Raw genomic sequence first — 22,514 nt, forward strand, 5'->3', positions numbered from 1 at the left:
TAAAGAGTCCAGAAATAGCTGTGAACTGAGGGAGTAAGCACAGCTAACGTTTAACTTACTATATATGCCAGCATTGCACAAACAGCAACTCATCTAATCCTTACAATAATCTTTACATAAATCCTTATTATTTCCATTTTACAGCTGAGGAAACTGAAGAACAGAGAGGTTAAGCAACTTGTTGTTAGGTGGAACCAGGTTTCAAACAAAGGCAGACTGACTACCTCTAAACTGTATTACTGTAGTCCTCTCAATGTGAGAATGAATGATTAGGAGGGAGAAAATCAGACCAGCAAGGGCCAGACTCTTAGCCTCCAGGAATAAAGCAAATCAGGCCCCACAGCACAGGGAGTTCAAAATAAAAGCATGGGGGGATGGGCAAAATGGGTGGAAAAAGAGTCAACTTTAAATTCTTTGTAACTCTGCTTTGTGTTTAGCAATGTCTGTGAAAAAATAAATTTGATATGTAAGTCATTTTTATATAATTAAGCAAATATATAACCATTAAAGTATAAAATTTCATATCTGTTTTACATAAATCTCTAGAATTACTCCAGGTATGTATATTACTTTTGGGATACACTGCCATAAATATTAGCTATTTCACGTTGAAAAGCTGGGAAAATGCTTGGTACATAAACACGTTGTGTTAGTTCATAAAAAAAAGTAAAAAAGAGATGCATGTGAGATCTGATAGAGGAAGTGCTAGGAGTGGATGAACCTAGTTATGACGGTTGCTCCAAGGACTTTTAACATTTGGAGTGATCAAGGACCTGGAGGCAGCTGCATGTTATACTGAGGACAAGCTAGATCTATAGTTTTCATCCCTGGCTACACACTGCTATCAGCTGACTTACACAAATCAGTAAGAAAAAGACCATTAAGTCAATAGAAAAATAAGCAAAGGTTATAAATTCACAACTTACATGGAAAAAAAATTACCTTTATACATACAAGAAGATGCTCAACTTCATTTATAAAGAAATACAAATTAAAATGTCAAGAAGGAGTTGTTTTTCACCTAATTATGTTGTCAACCCCCCCCCAAAGATTTAAAATAGCTTCATCTCTAGTCTGGATTATCGTAATAACCTCCTAATGGTTCTCTTAGTTGCCAAAGTGAGCCTTCCAAAATGTAAGTCCAATCATGCCTCTATTTTGCTCAAAACTCTGCAATACTTCTACATCTCATCCAGAGTAAAAGACAACATCCTTACAATGGCCTAATACAGTTTTACATAGGTCTGCTCCAAACCTTATCATTGACTTCAATCACAACACTCAACATTTAACTTACTTCACTCCAACCACACTGGCCTCCTTCCTGCTTCTCAAACTCACCAGACTTGTTTCCACTTATGGCCTTCACCATGGCTAATCTCTTGCTTCTCCCCCAGAAATCCTCAAAGCTCACTTGTTCTCCTCCACCAATTTTGCTCACCTTCTAAATAAGATCTATTTAAAACTGCAATCTTCTTCCCTTTATTCTGCTCTGCTTTTCCACCTGTCCACAGCACTTCTTACTTCTGAATCTACTATAAAACATACTTGTTATATTTATTTTTTTATTCTCCATATCCTCTAACTAGACTGTAAGCTTCAACAAGGCAGAAATGTCTGTTTTATTTATTAATGTATATAAAGTACCTCTAAGAATGTCTCACATACGGCTAAAATGAATGTGCAAAGATATATACCACAACATGTTACAGAAAAACATTTGAAACAACTAAATATCCATGAATACAGAATTGGTTAAATAAATTATAGAACAGGGGTGCTTGTGTGGCTCAGTGGGTTAAGCCTCTGCCTTCAGCTCAGGTCATGATCTCAGGGTCCTGGGATCGAGCCCTGCATCGGGCTCTCTGCTCAGCAGGGAGCCTGCTTTTCCCTCCCTCTGCCTGCCTTGCTGCCTACTTGTTATTTCTCTCTCTGTTGAGTAGATAAATTAAAAAAAAAAATTATAGAACAGCCACACAGTAGAATATTAAACAGTTCTTAAAATAAGCAACTGTCCTGTTTTCAGTACGGCTAAGTAAGCTCTAATTGGACTGATTCTTTGTGGGAAACTAATTCTCAACAAAAACAAACAAACAAAACCCAACCATCTGAAGGCACTGAAAAGTGAACAAAACAGGTATTGGGCAGTAGTTAACATTGGAGAAAGGAACAGGACACAATGGATTTCTTTCCTTCTTTCTTTCTTTTTTTCACAGCTTAAATTTAAGGGCAGGTTCCACTCTATTCCATGAGGCGCAGCTAAAATGCAAACAGAAACCAGTCTTACTAGCTTGAAGGCCCAGAGATAAGGATTCAGAGCAACCAAGGTCAGTGGAAAAATAAAGGGGAAAATCTTAGAAATAACAGATCTAGAGAGGAAGAGCCCTGAATTCTGTGTGGGGTAAAACTCTGACCAAATCTCTAATGCCTGAACCACACAGGTACAGGACAGACTCAAAACAACACAGCTAAGAGATGGAAATTTGAAATGCTCCTCAATGCAAACAAATATTTTAATGGTAGGCTTCAGTCAAATTAATCAACTGCCTAAAAACTTTGTTATACTTCAAAGGGACATTATAGAATCTAGTTTCTAGACTGCAATTCATAATGTCCAGAATACAACCCCAAATTACTAAACATGTGAAGCAGGAAAAAAAATGATCCATTCTCATGATAAAAGACAAAAGAAAACAACCCTGAAATGACCCAGATGTTAGAATTAACATACAGAGATATACAATTCTTAAAAATATAAAAGAATATATGCCTCTAATGACTAAATGTATGGGAAATCTCAGCAAATAGCAGAAACTATAAAATAAAAAGCTAACTGGACTAATGATGTACTATATGTTGGTTAACTGAATTTAAATTAAAAAATAAAATAAAAAGCTAACTAGAAATTCTAGAACTGAAAAATATAATATTCAAAATTTAAATTTACTAGCTACATATAGTAATAGAATGGGGATGACAGAGAAGTCAAGATTAATCAATAGAAATTTTATATTAAAAAGTTTAACAGAGGACGAGAAGTGAAAAAAAGAAGGCAGAAAAATATTAAAAGACACAAAAGCTAAAAAATCTCTTGGTAAAAGACACATTTACATAGTCAACAAGTTCAATGAGCTATATTAATATAAAGAAAACCACAAAAGGTGCATTATACTTGAGTTAATAAAAACCAAAATGATATTGCATGCAGGGAATAATTCAAATGACAACTGACTTCCCTTTTTTTGGTGAGTTAAGGTGTTTATTTATTTTTATTTTTTTATTTTTTTAAATGGCTGACTTCCCAAGAGAAAAAAGAAATGAAACAAGACCTAAGACATAAGTTATAAGACAGTGGAACATCTTTATAGTGCTAGAAGTTAAAAAGCTATAAACTCAGAATTCTATATTCACTGAAAATATCCCTCAAAAATGAATGCAAAATAAAGATATTTTTAGTTAATGAGAATTAAAAGAATTCATTGCCAGAAGATTTGTACTACCAGAAATGCTAAGGGAAGTGCAGGCTAAAGGGAAGTAAAGAGAAATGGAAACCTATATCTTCAGATAGGAATGAATGTATGAGATACAGTAACTTTGTGAATATATGTGAAAGACTATTTTTTTCTGTTGATTTAAGACACATAGACTATTTAAGCCAAAATTATAATACTGTGGGATTCATAATGTGTGTAAATGTAACACAAATGACAACTACAGTAAATCAGATGTGCTGAGGCATTGAATAGACCCATACTGTTAAACCTTCCTAAATTTTCACACTAAAGTTAGAAAAGATGATGTAGCTCTTCAAATACTAATATGGAATTATCCTTAAAGTAGATTTCAAATTTATTTAAGATTATTTATTTATTTATTTGATAGAGCAAGATCACAAGTAGGCAGAGGGGCAGGCAGAGAGAAAGAGGAGGAAGCAGGCTCCCCACCAAGCAGAAAGCCCGATGCGGGACTCAATCCCAGGACCCTGAGATCATGACTTGAGCCAAAGGCAGAGGCTTAACTCACTGAGCCACCCAGGTGCCATGGATTTCAAATTTAAAGAAGAGATTGAGGATACTGTCACAGAGTGATACTTTTTTTTTTTTTTAAGATTTTATTTATTTATTTGCCAGAGAGAGAGAGCACAGGCAGACAGAGTGGCAGGCAGAGACAGAGGGAAAAGCAGGCTCACCACTGAGCAAGGAGACCAATGTGGGACTCGATCCCAGGCCGCTGGGATCATGACCTGAGCCAAAGGCAGCCGCTTAACCAACTGAGCCACCCAGGTGTCCCAGAATGATACTTTCTTAAAGTAAGTATTTATCTATAGCCAGAGAAAATCCTAAAAGAATACACATGAAACCAACAAGAACAGAATGGGTACTGGAATGCCAGCGTGGCACAATATTTTTATTACTATTCGAATTTTTTAAATCATGTAGTATATAGAATACAAAAAAGGAATAAAAGAAAATACATATAAATACTAAAAAGTAAAAGTTCTGAGAAGAATAAAAATGTTTAGGGGCACTTGGGTGGCTCAGATATTTAAGCATCTGACTCTTGATATCAGCTTAGGTCATGACCTCTGGTGGTGAGATCCAGCCTTGTGACCAGCTCCAAGCTCAGGGGGGAGTCTGCTTGAGATTCTCTCCCTCTGTCTTTCCCCCTGCTCTCTTGCTCTCTCACTCTCTCTCAAATAAATAAATCTTAAAAAATAAATAAATAAAAAGAAAGAAAATGTCTAAAACTTTCCTTGATTCAGAATTTTCCAAACCTCTATGACTAGAAGAAATGGACTCCTCTCCTTTTTTCAAATAACAGCCATTCTATCCCAAGAAAGACTAGTATTGCAGGTACTGATTTTTTAAAATCACTTTTTGATTAATTAAGCCAACTAAATACAGTAAGAATACTACTTGAGCTACCTGAAATACTGTTTTTGACTTAAGAGTAACTGCAAATATAACTACAACTTAACTGACAGTTTAATGCAGTTACATCCACTAAAATTCTAGACTTAATATTTTCCAAAACATTAAGAATGTTTTCCAAAACATTCTTAAATGTTGTCACTATCCCATGGCTTATTTATTTTAAAAACTCTTCATTGGGTACTTCTGACATTCCTGAGCAAACTGGATGAAATTAACTACCTTTGAGAACACAAAAACTATTCGTTGGAACATCCAAATGATTTAGAGAATGCCATAATATATATTTTAATTCCTAAAAAATGGTATGAATTATAACTCTTATTCTGGTGTAAAAACAAAAAAAAAGTAGAATTTCAAACTTTATTTACATAAAGTTCAATTGATATTATTTAGAATGTATCCATCTTGGTGTTATAGTTTAACATAGAAAAAAATATTTTCTATGTGATGGTACATAAATTTTAGGTTCCTTTGGGTTTGGGGTTCCTTTAAGTTTTAAATCCTCTTACCAATCTACTTTAATACTGTTTTTTATTCAATTTATCTTTGTATATACACCAACAAAAGAGTAAGACCACAACTTGTGAATACTCAGAAATTCTGTAACCATGGAGACTGTGTATGTTTCTATGTTCTTTGAAGGGAGTACACAATCCTAGTTTCATCTAGGATAATCTAGGATAATAAAAAAGAGAATTTATTATGAAAAGACCTGGGACGGGTGCCTAGGTGGTGCAGTAGGTTAAGTGTCCGACTCTTGCTTTCAGCTCAGCTCAGGTCGTGATGTCAAGGTGGTGAGGTTAAGCCCCACATCTGTCTCTGCACTCAGTCTGCTTAAGATTCTCCCTCCATCTCCCTCTGCCCCTACCCTTCCTGCCCCATCTCTCTCTCAAATAAACAAACAAATCTTAAAAAAAAAAAAAAAATCTGTGAAAGGAATGATATGTTAAAATGAAAAATATGGAAATCTAGCTACATTCAGCTAGTTTTCTTCATAAATGAAATGTTAATAGTAGGGGTTAATGAGCCATACCAGGTACCTATTTTCTACAACGCTCTCAGATGACCCATGCTGAAATAAATTTCTGTATTACAAATCTGTATTAAAATTCTGTATTACAATTACTAAATATTATATTAAAAAGGACATGTTTGCTCTTCCTCTCAGCGGCCTGGGGTGACCTCTGAAAATGGTTCGCTATTCGCTTGACCCGGAAAACCCTACGAAATCATGCAAGTCAAGAGGTTCAAATCTCCGTGTTCACTTTAAGAACACACGTGAAACTGCCCAGGCCATCAAGGGTATGCATATCCGAAAAGCCACCAAGCATCTGAAAGACGTCACTTTGCAGAAGCAGTGTGTGCCATTCCGTCGCTACAATGGTGGAGTTGGTAGGTGTGCCCAGGCCAAACAGTGGGGCTGGACACAAGGTCGGTGGCCCAAGAAGAGTGCTGAATTTTTACTGCACATGCTTAAAAACGCAGAGAGTAATGCTGAACTTAAGGGTTTAGATGTCGATTCTCTGGTCATTGAGCACATTCAGGTGAACAAAGCCCCCAAGATGCGGCGTAGGACTTACAGGGCTCATGGTCGCATTAACCCATACATGAGCTCTCCCTGCCACATTGAGATGATCCTTACTGAAAAAGAGCAGATTGTTCCTAAACCAGAAGAGGAGGTTGCACAGAAGAAAAAGATATCCCAGAAGAAACTGAAGAAACAAAAACTTATGGCCCGGGAGTAAATTTGCACAGAATAAATGCAAATAAAAAATAAAATAAAAATTAAAAAAAAAGGACATGTTTAAGCACCCTAGAGGTATCTACGTATTTCATGCTGCTTCTTAACTTCATGTTTTAGGTAATTTTGAACAAGACAGCCATAATTCCATTATTCTTGCTCTGGTTTGGTATTACTTTTACTTCTATTAAACCACAAAATTTACAAAGAGAAAAAATTCATCTGCAAAACTATTCCTATGTAAGGGCCTGTTTGGCCAGAGGGAGTCATTCTGTGTTTATGTAGTGAACTTAGATTGACCCCGCCCCTCCCAGAGGAACTTACTTGCAAAGCCTAGATACAAGGGTGGTTCAGGGCAGGTGAAGACATCCAATCAGTGGGGCCCGCATATATCTACTAGGGTAAATTGAAATTCAATTGGCCACCCGTGTGTTACCTAGCAGTTTTTTCTGTGTGTGGCAGACCTAGCATGACTGTGCAGTTTTCTCTGTGTATTGCAATCTCATTGGCCACCTGAGTGTAGACCGGTTAAACTACCTCTATAAAGGTACTTCTGTGAGGCTGGGAGGGGTCGCCTCTTTGCCAGAGACGGCCCTGACCGGTCAGTTTGATTCTCGATGCTTGGCGAGAAATAAAGCTTTGCTTGACCTTCAAAGCTTTGCTTGACCTTTGCTTTTTATCAGTCTCGCTCCTTTGATTACGGACCCTAACACCTACATTTGTAAACAAAAATGAAATCAATTCTCCTAAGAGACAAGAAGAGAGCTCTCAAACAGAATACATAATAGAATCTTAAAGTTAAACTAGTAGCAACATTCAAATTAAAGAGGTAAAGTTGCCTAAGAATACTTACTCTAGCTGAGTTAGGAAAAAAAACATTGAATTATTGATTCATTGGATCAACTAAATCCCGTGAGAATACTATTCTGTTGCTTATGTGATCATTTGAAATAATTATTTAAAAAAACTTAGTCCATCACAGTCAACTTCAAATATAACAGTTTTCCCCCAAAATCAAGCTATATGGAGAAAATATATAATTATCCCAAATTTCTGATTATTCTACAAAGAAATAGTTCTCAAATCCATGTGCTTCCCATCACAATACATGACAATATATACTGTTTACTGATCAATAGGAAAAAGGAAGGAAATTAATTGAAATTAAAATAAAACATACAGGACGCCTGGGTGGCTCAAGTTGGTTAAGCAGCTGCCTTCGGCTCAGGTCATGATCCCAGCGTCCTGGGATCGAGTCCCACATCCGGCTCCTTGCTCGGCAGGGAGCCTGATTCTCCCTCTGCCTCTGCCTGCCACTCTGCCTGTGCTCGCTCACTCTATCTCCCTCTCTCTGACAAATAAATAAATAAAATCTTAAAAAAAATTTTTTTTTAAATTTAAAAATTGAATAAAACATACATCTTTTACCAGAAAAAATAAAAGAAGAGAACTAGCAGGAACAAATAAATGGAAATTATTAGAAAATATTTATTTAGAGAATTAGATATACAGAAAACACAGTTCCCTAAATTTCAACTTATAAAATAACTCCATAAACTCTATTACCCATTAATCTAGCCTAAGGTCAGCAAACTTCTTCTGAAAGAGCCAAATAGTAAATATTTCTGGCTTTGCAAGCCATACTGTTTCCCTCACACCTGCTCAGCACTGCTGTTAGAGTGTGAAAGGGGCCACAGACAGTACATAAATGAGAGAATGCACTGTGCTGTAGTAAAACTTTATTTATGATTACTGAAATCTGAATTTCATGTAATTTTCACACATCACAAAATATTATTCTTCTGTTGGCTTTTTTTTTTCCAATGATTTTTAAGTCCAACCTTAGCTTATGGACCATACAAAAACAGGCAGCAGACTGGATTTGGCCCAGGGCTGTAGTTTACCAACCCTTGATCCAAAAGTACAGGAAGAGCAGTTTCTACTTATATTTTCTAAATGCTCTTTTTCATAACAGAATATAAATAATATTGCATTTTAATATACTATTATTTTTACAATATACTAAGTTCTAAAACAGCAGTATCTGCCAAAATAATGACTGAACCAAAGCTAAGAAAACTAAAATGAAGTATTCTTAATATTTCAAAGCTACAGGGCATGTGGGTGGCTCAGTTGGTTAAGCAACTGCCTTTGGCTCAGGTCATGATCCCAAAGTACCAGGATCGAGTCCCACAATGGGCTCCCAGCTCCATGGGAGTCTGCTTCTCCCTCTGACCTTCTCCTCTCCCGTGTTTTCTCTTACTGTCTCTCTCTGAAATAAATAAAAAAATAAAAACTTTTTAAAAAATTTGCAAAGCTACAAAAAGGAGGTTATCAAGAGACAGAAAAATGTGATTTCATTATGGATTCATGGATCACAAATTTCACGCAGAATTAATTAAACTCGTTCTGTGTAAGATTTGCCCATTGATCTATATAGAGTTATTAGTTATAGTGCCAAACTATGAATTTCTCATTCATCCCCACATATAAAATAGTATTAAAATGTGGCCATAAGAATTCCGGCATTTTTATAGTTCGTGCTATTCTATATCTAACACTAAAATGTCTTAGAAAAAGTCATAGGACATACAGTCAAGGAAACTGTTTTATGGTAACTTACTTTTAGCTAGTTGTCAAGATCTTGAGCAAATCATGAAGTCAGCATTTCCTAAAGTCTGTTCTGTATCCACAGATGATTCACTAACATAACAGGATCCGTGGTCAAACAAGTTTGGGAAATGATATACATTATATACATTTCTAGAAGATTTATAATGTACATAAACAGATCTTGAGTTCTGAGAAGTCCTATAGTAAATAAATCCTTGGATTGAATTTAGTACTCTCAAAACTTACTCAACTACTTTTTTTGAGTAATACTCATTAACATTCCCAAATTTAAAATTCCTTAAAACACACTTGGGGAAATTTTGTGACCAGTAGAGCTTAGGTAAATACCCCTTTAAGTTCGCTAAGGTAAATACCCCTTTAAGTTCTGAATTTTAAAACGTGAAACTATTCCTAAGTAGTAATTCTGTGAAAACTGTTCAATATTAAACTCCAGTTTGTAAATTTAAACCATCTAGACCAAAAGTAGTCTTTATGCTACCACAATACTCTGACCTTCCTCTTTCAGAAAGGACTGGATTTTGGATTGAAATCATCTTTCTAAACTTTTAGACTCAACTCCTTCAGTGAGAAACAGAATATCATGCTCTACCATCCTTATTTCTTCAACCTAGCAGAGTGCCAGGATCATTAAATGTTTTCCTTTTCCTTTTTTTGTTTTTATTCCAATATGTAATAGGCTCCTACTTGACTTACCCATAACCACTCTTATAGTTCTATTGTGTCACTATGCACATGTGGTTATGTTTCCGCCTCCTCAGAAACCTGCATTTCCTACTGCTCTTAAGATGAAGACTAAATTGCTTAGGATAGCCCTGGAGGATCTAAACTTTGCCTGCCCTCTCCTACTTAATCTCATATTGCTCCTCTGTTTTAACTGAACAAAGCTAATACAGATAATACTAAGGGGTAGAGAGGAAAATGCCAGGCAAAAAACCAGGAATGTTAGAGTGGGATGCAATTTTAACTAGAGTGGCATGAAACGGACATACTGAAAAGGTCACATTAGACTTTGATAAATGACAGGAAATAAAAAATAAATATAGCTTTATAATATAAGTATGGATGAGTCATTTAGAAAATGTGGCCAAGGAGGCTGGAGTAGAGCAGGTATGGCGAGAGCAGTAGATGAAGTCGGAAAGGTGATGAGAGGCCTGGAAGAGCAGGGCCTTGCAGGGCACTTGTGTATGCAGTCAGCTCCCACATTTACTCTCTACTTTAGCTCTCTCCTCTGGGGTCCAGCCTTCTCTATCAAACCACATCCTTGACAGCTCCTCTGGATGTCTTAGTGACATGTTTATGCTAGAGTCCTAATTCCCACGTCAAATCTATTTCCTTCAGTCCCCCACATCTCGGTAAAAGGCAGTAACCTCTACCCGTTGGTACCGATTTCAGACACCTGAAAGCTCCTCCACTAAATTGAGAATAGACATAAAAATCTAACGAAACATTCTCCACACTATCAGTGTAGTAAACTTGAAGAGCCTAATCGTATATATGTAGTACTCCAATGAACACTGCCTCTCATATATAAATTATACACATAAAGGAAGGAAATCACTTGCATCTGATTCCCATGTCAGGGTATTAACGTTCTTGGGGGCAGAGGATGGGTGATGTGGAACATTAAATCTGAGTGTCCTCTGAAATGCCAAATGTCCCAAAATGGTATATATATCTAGGGCTTAGCGCTAACATTAGCGACAGGCTAGGAGGCAGCAGTGAGAGAGGAAGAGGTCCCTTCGGCCTTTGACAGTTTAAGTCTAAAAGTGGAAGGTCCCGTGAACCCCATCAAGCAGGATCAGTGTCCCAAATAGCTTTATTTTTTAACTCCCTAAAAAGAAATGAGAACTACAGACACTAAACACCTGTTGTGTTTGAAAGGTTTTGAAACCTCTCTAACATCCCTAGGTTTCTTATTTGTGCTACTGCCTATTATTTCATGGTGACTAGCAACAAACTCCACAACAAAAATAACAATAGATTATTCTGTGTTTCTACAGTACAATACTTTTCAAATGTATTAAGCAAATATATATCTAGTTAAAGGAAAAATCTTGTGATACATTTTAAGTAGACAGGTAATTTGGGGCTTCTACAAACATAAAAATGTTAGTAGTAGTAGTTTAGTAGGAGATGAGACTGTAGATAATTCTTTAAACCAAAGGTTTATACATACTTGTCCTAGAAGGTAGTGACAAAGTGAGGAGCTAAAAAGGCAAAATGAAAAACCAGACATGGATTCTGCAATGGACATTTTACTAAACTTTCTGTAATTTTTTCAACAGAAAAAAAAAAAGATTCTGACACTTATTTTCTTTTTCTCTTTTGGTAGTCCTATTATTCAAAAATCTTTTGTGAAAAAATTTCCACCAATAAAATACAAATACAAATCTGACTCCTTTAAAAAATTTTTTTTAATTTCACTCTTTCCTGAAATATAAATTAACTATAAACAATGCTTTAGAGTCTAAGCTAAATTTATACACAGAAAAGGAAATAAGGATGGTCATCCTAAGACAAAGTAGAGTAGACATATTTCTTCCCATTCTTAATGCTAAATACAACTAAATTTCAGATCATTACATATATATAAGCATAAGAAAATTTTGCAAGTTGGAAGAAGACTGGCTAGAGAACTTGAGACCAAAGACCAACATACTAATGAGTTCCCTGGGATTCCTCTTCAACCTGTTATATCCTGAGTTGGATGCTAAAGAAGCCAGCAACCTGAAAACATCAATGTGTACAGGAAAAAAAACAAAAACCAACAAATACACAGCAAACTATTCTCTCTAGCAAAAGAACCAGGAAAAAGACAGCTGGGCAGCACAGAAATCGTTTGGGCAATAACTGTCCTATTCTAGCAATACACCACAAAAAAAGCTGCAACCCTAGTTGATCTCTGTCAGCAAAGGCTACGTAAGGAACCTAGATGCCCATGCTCCCCCAGCTGTAATGAAAAGTTCTATTTCCCTGCTGGAATGGTTTCAAAGGCAAAGTGAAGTTACAAGGTGTCAATGAGGCAACGTGCACAACCTGAACTTCCATCCAGACCTGGCATAAACATAAACACAATAGACAGCTCCTACTGGTGCAGTATCAGAAGAAGCCTACTAAAAATAAGACCCACAGTCTCATAACATAATACCCACAATATTCAGATTCTATCAAAACAATTAATCATACCAAGAAATAGGACAAGCTCAACTTAAAATGAGAAAAGACAATCACCAGACACCAAATCAAAATGACACAGATGAAATTACCTGACAAGTATTTTAGGGTAGCCATCATAAAAATACTTCAATGAACAATTACAAATGAAACAAATGAAAAAGTAAGAAGTCTCAGCAAAGAAACAGAAAGTCTAGTCCCAGAAAAAAACCAGATAAGATAATGAATCAAATGGAAATTTTTAGAACTAAAAAAATACAATAAACAAAATGAAATATTCATTAGATGGGCTCAATTCAGAATATAGATGACAGAGATAAGAATCAATGAATGTGAGGTGTTCACAGCTGCTGCCATGACAGCTTTAGCTCACAGAACTCCAGCCAAAGGAGAAGGGGGAGTATATTAGGAGGTCGCTGTACCACGGCTCCTACAAAGCAGACCGCCCACAAATCGACCAAAGGGAAAACACCAAGGAAGCAACTGGCTACAAAAGCCACTCATACTCTATTGGAGGGGTGAAGAAACCTCATCATTACAGAACCGGTACTGTGGTCCTCAGTGAATTCAGACATTATCAGAAGTTCACTGAAAAGGCGCCTAGGTGGCTCAGTCAGTTAAGTGACTGACTCTTGATTTTGGCTCAGGTCACGATCTCAGGGTCGTGAGATCGAGCCCTGAGTGGGGCTCCATCCTGAGCATTAAGTCTGCATGAGATTCTCTCTCTTCGTATCCTTCGTCCCTTCCCTTCCCACCCCCATCATGGACACAGGCTCTCTCTTTTTCTCAAGTAAATAAGCAAATAAAATCTTTAAAAAAATAAATAAAAGAAGAAGAAGAAGAAGAAGTCCACTGAACTTCTGACCCACAAACGTCTTTTCCAGTATCTGGTGTGAGAAATTGCTCAGAAGTTCAAAACAGATCTGTGCTTCCACAGAGCAGCAGGAGGCAAATGAGGCCTAGCTGGTGGGCATCTCTGATTCAGACATCTACCTGTATGCTATCCATGCCAAACGTGTAACAATTATGCCAAAGACATCCAGCTAGACTCTGCATATGTGGAGAATATGCTTAAGAATCTATGATGGAAAACATTTCATTCTTTTAAAAAAAAAAAAAAAGGGATGCCTGGGTGGTTCAGTTGGTTGGACGACTGCCTTCGGCTCAGGTCATGATCCCGGAGTCCCGAAACTGAGTCCCGCATCGGATTCCCAGCTCCACGAGGAGTCTGCTTCTCTCTCTGACCTTCTCCTCACTTATACTCTCTCTCACTGTCTCTCTCTCTCTCAAATAAATAAAATCTTTAAAAAAAAATTTCTCTTCTTCCTGTTATTGGTAGTCCTGAGTGTTAGATAATTTTCCCCACAGAATCCAAAGGTACCTAATTATATGACTGCAAGTGGAAAAATTGGGGACAGAAATTAGGTACTGGCATTTTTTCCATTTTCATTTGCATGTGAATTTTTAATATAAATGCAAGGACATAAAGCATTAATGAAAGTCAAAATGTTTCAGTGAACACATTTCAACAGTTTGACTTTATAACAATTATAAATAAATCTGCTAAATTCTTCTGGACCAAAAAAAAAAAAAAAAAGAATCAATGAATGTGAAAATAGAACAATATAAATTCCCCTATATGAATAATAGAGAGAAAATATTCAGGGGGAAAAAAGTGAACAAAATCTCAGAGAACTACAGGGCTATCACAAAAGATCTAACACTTGTATAACTGCTATCTCAGAGGAAGAGAAAAAGTGTGTAAGGTTGAAATTATCCCCCTAAAATATTGGCTGAACATTTCTCAGATTTGTCAAGTTATATAAATTTACAGATTCCATCAATCTTAAAAAATTCCAAAGAGGATAAAACCCAAAGAAATCTATACCAACACAAATTCCTGAAATCTAAAGTCAAAAAATCTTGAAAACCACAAGAGAGAAATAACACCTTAATCATATCTTATCAACAAAGGGAAAATAATGAATATTATTACGTTAGAACCATGAAGGTCAGAAGAAAAGTGACGTAATATTTATCATGTGCTAGGAAAAAAAAAATATCAATACAAAATTCTATACCAAATAAACTTATCCTTCAGGAATGAAGGAAAAATCAAGGCATTTTCAGGGAAAGAAAAACTAAAAGAATGTGTTGCCAGTGTATCTACCCTAAAACAACAAAAACAGAAAGTTCTTGAAATAGAAAAAAGGCTCTTGGAACTCAGAAAAGGGAATTTTTTTTTTTTTTAAAGATTTTGTTTATTTATTTGACAGAGAGAAATCACAAGTAGATGGAGAGGCAGGCAGAGAGAGAGAGGGAAGCAGGCTCCCTGCTGAGCAGAAAGCCCGATGCGGGCCTCGATCCCAGGACCCTGAGATCATGACCTGAGCCGAAGGCAGCGGCTTAACCCACTGAGCCACCCAGGCGCCCAGAAAAGGGAATTTTTAAAAAAAGGAAAAACTATGGGTAAACAGAGGAAATTTTTTTCTCCTTTTTTGGTTTCTACATTATATTTGATATCTGAAGCAAAAATCATAACATTGGCTGATATGGTTTCCAAAGTATGTAGAAAAAATATTTCATTACAAATGAAAGAGGATAAAGGGACTTAAAGGAAGCTTAAAGTTTTTAAACTTATACTGGTAAAACGCCAACACCTATAGACTAATAAATTATGCATAACATAATACCCAAAACAAGCACTATAAAAATCTATACATATTTTATTAAAGAGATACACCCTGAAATACCAAGATAAATCAAAACAGAATTCTAAAAAAATACAATTAACTCACAGTAAGGCATGAAAAAGAAGTCTAAGAAAGGAAAAACAGAAATAAGTGGAATGAGATTAAATAAAAAATAAAATAAAATGGTAGACTGAGGCTCTAACATACCAATAATTACATTAAATATAAATGGTCAAAATATCCCAACTAAAAGACAGAAATTGGCAAAGTGATTTGGAAAACATGACCTGAATATATGCTGTCTCTAAGAAACTTACACAAAAAACAAGTAGAGAGTAAAAGGATCAGAAAAAATGTATCATATAAATGTTAATCAAAATAAAGCAGTATTGGTTATATTAGTATCAGACAGACTTCAGAGCTAAGAAAATTATCAGAAACAAAAAGGAACATAAAAATATGGAAGAAAAGGTCAATCCGTCAAGGCAATACAGCAATCCTAAGTGTGTTTCCATCAAACACAGCAGCAAAATGGGTAAAGCAAAACTGATAGAACTGAAAGAGAAATAGGCAAATCCACTATTGTATTTGTAAACCTCAATAAGCTTCTCACAACAACTCAGAGAACAACCAGATAGAAAATCAGCAAAAAAAAAAAAAAAAAAAAAGAACCAAACTCAACAACACTATTTACTAACAGAATTAAATCAACATTTACAGAACATGCTACCAAACAATGGCAGAAAACATGTATATGTATGTACCCACCTTGGAACAAGACAGACCATATCCTGAGCTACAGAACAAATCACAACAAATTTAAAAGACGTGAAAGCACACAGAGCATATTCTCTGACTACAATGGGATCAGACTAAACAGAAAATTAACAGGAAAAATCTCCATAAATCTGGAAGCTAGACAGTACACTTCTAAAATAATCCACAGATTAAAAAACAAGTATCAAGGGAAATTTTTTTAAAATATATGGAACTGAATGAAAATTAAATATAACATCAAAATTTGTGAGCTGAAGCTAAAGCAGTGATATTTACGTTCATATAAAAACTATATGAACATTTGCATATAGTTTTTATATGAACATAAACTTTCATTTCTCTGGGACAGGTGCTCAGGAGTATGACAGTTGAGTCACATGGTAAATATACGTTTAGTTTTATAGAAACTAGCAAAGTATTGTCCAGAATGGCTGAGCTGATTTTGCACCACAAATAGAAATGTATGAGAGATCCAGTTTCTCCTCATCCTCACCAGAATTTGTTGTCTGTTGTTGTCATCATTCTGGTAAACGAGTAGTAACACATTATGATGGTCTCAATTTATACCTCCCTAATGACTAGAGATGTTGAACATCTTTTCATTATGTTTTTTGCCATCTATATGCCTTCTTTGGTGAAATGTCTCTTAATGTCCTTTCCCCATTTTCTATTGCTTGTTCTTTTACTGTTGAGTATACTTACTGCTTATACCTCAGACAGGAATGTTAAAAAATATTTATCTATCTATCTATGTTGACTTTTAATCCACGATATCAGGAAAACCAAAGAAAAATATCCTGCAGTCCAACCTTTTTTTTTCCTTTCTTCTATTTTCTTTCCTTTTCTCTATCCTTTTTTTTTTTTTTAAGATTTTATGTATTTATTTGAGAGAGCAAGAGAGAGAGGCACAGCGGGGTGAGGGGTAGAGGGAGAAGCAGACTCCCTGCTGAGCAGGGAGCCCAATTCAGGGCTTGATCCTGGAACTCAGGGACCATGACCTGACAATTAACCAACTGAGACACCAAGGCACCCTTCTGTCCTATCCATCCTTTTCTTTTCTTTCTTTCTTCCCTCCCTCTCTTTCTTTCTTTCCTTCCTTTAAAACAGTGAACAGAGATTGTTACATCTAAAAATTAAAAAGCTATAAAAAAGTTTCCTTTTTGGTTCCCAAGAAGAGATTCTGGAGACAAAAAGAAATTAAAACAAACCAACAAAAAACTGGGGCGGTGGGGGGGGGGAAGTACACAGAGATTCTAGATGGGAAAAGAGAAGCAATAACAAATAAAAAAGTCAAGTCAATAAAGGAATACCTTTGCAAACGGGACTTTTGAAAAAAAGTACTGACCTGGCAATTTTGTAAGAATACACATGCAAACCTTCTCATATCAGAAAGTAAGTTTCTCTGTCTCTGTCTCTGTCTCTTTTTTCAAGAAACAGAGAGAACCAAGGTCAAAAGAAAGGGGAAAGTCATGCACAAATACCCCTTCTTTCTCCTCTAATGTGTGAGAAAGTAATTTTATGAAGTTTATTAAAGCAATCGCTATTTCTGTTCATTCCCAAAGTATTTTATGTGATTACATATCTATGTAAGTTCACCAAATTATATTCAGCTAACTGGCAACTTCACTCTACCTGAAATGCAGAAGAAACTTAAAATGTATGAAGGGAAAATAAATTCTGGGCGCCTGGGTGGCTCAGCTGGTTAAGCCACTGCCTTCGGCTCAGGCCATGATCCCAGACTCCTGGGATGGAGTCCCATATAGGGTTTCCTCTGCTCAGCGAGGAGCCTGCTTCTCCCTCTCCCTTTGACTGCTGCTCTGCTTACTTGTGCACTCTATCTCTGTCAAATAAAAAAAATAAAATCTTAAAAAAAAAAAAAGAAAGAAAGAAAGGAAAGAAAAAGAAATTCTGAAATCAAAAAACAAAAAAACAAAAAAACCACCCATGAACCAAATAAAGTTCATGTACTTTACACTTAAATGATTACCTTAGAGCCTAATTCAAAGCCTTGTTATTCTTTGTTCCCAATGCTAACTGCCCTATCAGTTTACAAGACAGTAGCAGTTTAAGAGTTTAAAGAGGTCTCAGAGAGCTGCTAAACACTGCCAGACAAAAGTACACTGACATGCAACAAAACATAAGAGGACAATCTGGATTATTTAGAAAGTAACAAAAGCAGACTTGGGTACTCAAGAAACTGATGTCTTGGGGTACCTAGGTGGCTCAGTTGTTAAGCGTCTGCCTTCAGTTCAGGTCATGATCCCAGGGTCCTGGGATGGAAACGCACATCCAGTTCCCTGCTCAGCAGGAAGCCTGTTTCTCCCTCTCCCACTCCCCCTACTTGTGTTCCCTCTCTCTCTCGCTGTGTCTCTGTCAAATAAATAAAATCAAAAGAAAGGAAGGAAGAAACAAACTGATGTCTAAGAGTATGTGACATAATAACAAACTATGTATTTGTCCTGCAAGACTTATGTTTGTCATTTATAAGTCTGAGACTGAGTCAATATTAGTCTTTATATTCATAATTGTGGCATTTTTAACATGAGAATGTGTGCCGTAAGTTTTAGAAAAAATCTGATCCACAATTACTGAAATAATAAAAGTTTTAATTTCCAAAAACAGGTAAATCCTCAACAATTTGGAAATTTTAGCTGTCCAGAACAACTGATTCCCTGAGGTCAGTGGTTAACCATAATTTTTATCTTCTATTTTAACTCTTTCAAAAGTTCTATGACTACTTAAAGATTTTATTTATTTGAGAGAGAGACAGTGAGAGAGAGCATGAAAGGAAAGAAGGTCAGAGGGCGAAGCAGACTCTCCATGGAGCTGGGACCTGATGGGGAACTCGATCCTGGGACTCCGGGATCATGACCTGAGCCAAAGGCAGTTGCTTAAACAACTGAGCCACCCAGACACCCCAAAAGTTCTATGACTACTTAAACCAGCATATCATAAAATAATCATTGATGTTAACAGATGGTAATGTGTGTTTTGGTCGCTATTCTACTGGCTGGGCATTAGAACTGCCTGGGGAACTTTTTAAAACACTGGTGTTCAAATTCCCCAATCAGAAATTCTGACTTAATTAGTCTAGATAGAGTCTGGCATCAGACTTGTTAAACCTTTTCAGGAGGGCCTGATGTTCAGCCAGGGTTGGGAACCACCAAAATATATAGTTTTCTGCCTGACATCTTTAGAAATCTTTATTTTTTTTTTAAAGATTTTATTTATTTATTTGACAGAGAGAGATCACAAGTAGGCAGAGAGGCAGGCAGCGAGAGAGAGAGGAGGAAGCAGGCTCCCTGCTGAGCGGAGAGCCCGATGCGGGACTCGATCCCAGGACCCTGAGATCATGACCTGAGCCGAAGGCAGCGGCTTAACCCACTGAGCCACCCAGGCGCCCTCTTTAGGAATCTTTAAGAGGGATAAAGTATATATACCATTTCCCAAATTTGTCCTCACATCCCTTTTTCATGGAGCATCTAATAATACTGAGAGGTAGTTCTTCAGATGAAAATCAAGGTAAATATTAAGTTTAGAATGAGAGGTTTTAGTTTTAACTAAAAATCTTCATAATTTATTTAAAAGATGCTTACATTAATCCTGTGACCCAAAAGCATTCATACATTGTAAAAGCTAATTCCAAAGATAAAGTCATGCTGCCCTCTAATGGTTCAAGATAAGTATTTTTACCTCTACTATACCAGAAATGCTGACAAGGAATACAATTTTATTATTTATAAATGGGAGAATTATATTAAATATCATAGATGGAAAATAAGATTAGTTTTAGGTGTGATGGATTTCAAAAGATTAACTATGGCCCTACTCTATCTGTGTTCAAGGCTTTTTAAATTATCCAGCTATTTTCATCATCCTACCACATTTGCCAATCCATGTGAAAATCAAGATAAAAATTTACGCCACTTCAGTGCATTCCACGGTAATCATCTCTAATTCAGTTTTGCTTCAAGTACAGCTACAGTAATGGCCTTCAAACTCAATGTTCATACCCCATAAAGGAATTTTGAAAACTACATATATTCTTGCACATTTTTATTGCATCTAAAATTTCATTAGCACCTAAAATTTTTCATTAGCTTAAATACGAAGAATATAGTTTCTGGTTTACTATAAATAATTGGCAGTTTAAAATAAAAGTGTTATGTCACTCCTTTAAATGTACCCAAAGGGATCTAAATATCCTAACAAGTTGATACCTATCCTCAAAAACGCAAAAATTCCCCTCAGTGTATGAAGAATTTTATTATCATTTTTTTTCTTCTTAAAACTTGCATCTTATTCCACTTTTTCCATGGAATTTTATACTGTTAACTTTTATACCTGGAAGTCTTTTATTGCTCATTCTATCATAATCCTATGCATCAAAATACAGATATTAATTTAAATGTTTCAATGTTTGTATTTCCTGTCACCATAAGCACATGCAAGTTTTTTAAAAAATCTGGAATGAGTCATTATGGGAATTGTTATTAGTATATAATAAAAGGAACAACATAAATATTATACACTTCAATGAGTAATTTTTAAAAAATATTTTATTTATTTGACAGAGAGAAATCACAACTAGGCAGAGAGGCAGGCAGAGAGAGAGGAGGAAGCAGCCTCCCCGCAGAGCAAAAAGCCCAATGTGGGGCTCGATCCCAGGACCCTGGGATCATGACCCGAGCCGAAGGCAGAGACCCTAACCCACTAAGGGTTAGGGCCTAACCCACTGAGGCCCTAACCCATTGGGGTGCCCCCAATGAGTAATTTTTTGAAAATCCTAGTAGGTACACTTCTCAGTGAGATGGACAGGAAAGAATACTTCTCACTACTAAAATGAGATAGGGCCTCAATTTTTACTCTGATTTCACAGTTTCCTAGGTATAATCACTGAGAAACATTATTCACATGAAGAGGTAAATCACCCCTGACTTTTTTTACAGCAAAACAATATTTTGTCACAAGTTATACTGTACTCTACCATCAAAAATTGCCTTTAATGACATGGCAACTGATAACTTGATCAGATTCTCTTGCAATTTGTTGAAAACAAAAAACTAAAAACCACTGACTGGCAATAGGATATGTTACACATTTATTACTAGTGTTGAGATTCTGAATTTCAAGGAAGTCCAAAAAGGCATTCTTATCATATCAAATGACTATTATATCAAATTTTTTTTTTTATCTACCAGCATCTTCACTAATTTGATATACTCAGGAAGAGTAAAACAACTAAAATGCTTAAAAAAAAAAAAACCACAAAAACTAAAATGCTGTTAAACTCGATACTTTTCTGCTGATACAATATTTGTTTTATAAAATGCTTTTATCTTATCACGCACTTCATATATATTTTCACCAAAATTTGGGATAGCAGACTTAGCTGATTTAATTTATAGTAAACACCCAAGAGTACATACTATTAACCAACCCCAAATTAGACTCCCCCCTCTAAAAAAAGTCTTAGTTTCTCAAGTCAAATATGTGTTGGGCTTAAAAAAATAAGATTTTTAATTAGTTTCACTAAGCATGACCTAAGTATATGCTATATGCAACAGCATACCAAAAACAGAAAGACCAAAAAATAAAAGGAGAGATAAAGGTGTATTAGACTAATAGAAATTTTTTAAAAATAGAGATTATAATCCTGGTATCAAAGTAGAATTCCATCTAAAATGCACTAATATGGGGTGCCTGGGTGGCTCAGTCAGTACCCGCTTTCAGCTCAGATCATGATCCCAGCGGGGAGTCCGCTTCTTTCTCTCCCTCTGCTCCTCCCCCCTGCTCATACTCTCTCTTGCTCTCTCTCACAAATAAATTAAAACTTTGAAATAAGTAAAATAAAATAAATAAAATGCATTACTGTAAAAGATTCTAATGCTAGAATCTGCAATCTCCAATAATATATAAAAGTTATTTATATCTATGTGCCAAATAACTGCAACTACTTTATAAAGCAAAAACTAAAGGAGATGCAGAGAGATAGAGATAGAAGCACACAAGTACTAAGACGTTTTAATATACCACTCTTGGTACAAGACAGAACAAGGAGGCAAAAAAAAAAAAAAAAAAAAAGTAAAGATATAGAACAAAGAAAACAACCAAAAACCGTATGGAAGATCATATATACTTCAAACTTCATATTCTTTATACTTCTTCTCAAGTGCACATGCAATATTCTCATTGATCCCACATTAAGTCTCAAAGGAAGCATGAGTAAGTGCCACCCAGTAGAAACATTACAAACAAAACAAAACAAAATAAAAAACACACAAAAAAGTCCTGGATCATAAAGTGATAAGCCAGAAATTAATAACAAAACTGTAAGATAAATAAACCCTTCTACCTGAAAAATGGAACCTTTATTGAACAACTTCTATAGGAATAGGAAAATACCAACTGAAATTACAGAATTAGCAACAAAAATGATACTGAAAATGATACATAACTGGATCCATAAGACACATGTAAAGCAATGATCAAAGGAAAGTTCACAGTCTTTAATAATTATGTCAATAGGGGCACCTGGGTGGCTCAGTGGGTTAAGCTGCT

General features: G+C 35.8%; 2 protein-coding genes across 14 annotated transcripts in view; one reads left to right on the forward strand and one right to left on the reverse strand.

Annotated features, from left to right (window-relative positions):
* STAU2 (staufen double-stranded RNA binding protein 2) overlaps positions 1-22,514 on the reverse strand; it is a 327,264-nt gene that overhangs the window by 213,180 nt on the left and 91,570 nt on the right. The gene's annotated exons all lie outside the window — the stretch shown is intronic.
* On the forward strand, positions 6,077-6,708 carry LOC116575401 (60S ribosomal protein L17-like). Its single transcript, XM_032316756.1, has one exon. It carries the CDS (start codon positions 6,125-6,127, stop codon positions 6,677-6,679), a length of 555 nt encoding a protein of 184 aa, XP_032172647.1. The 5' UTR covers positions 6,077-6,124; the 3' UTR covers positions 6,680-6,708.

Source organism: Mustela erminea, chromosome 16, assembly GCF_009829155.1.
Source record: "Mustela erminea isolate mMusErm1 chromosome 16, mMusErm1.Pri, whole genome shotgun sequence".
NCBI lineage: Eukaryota > Metazoa > Chordata > Mammalia > Carnivora > Mustelidae > Mustela > Mustela erminea.

What these genes read in the sequence shown, in the direction of transcription:
- LOC116575401 (XM_032316756.1), top strand. Translation starts at nt 6,125, where the DNA reads ATGGTTCGCTATTCGCTTGACCCGGAAAACCCTACGAAATCATGCAAG.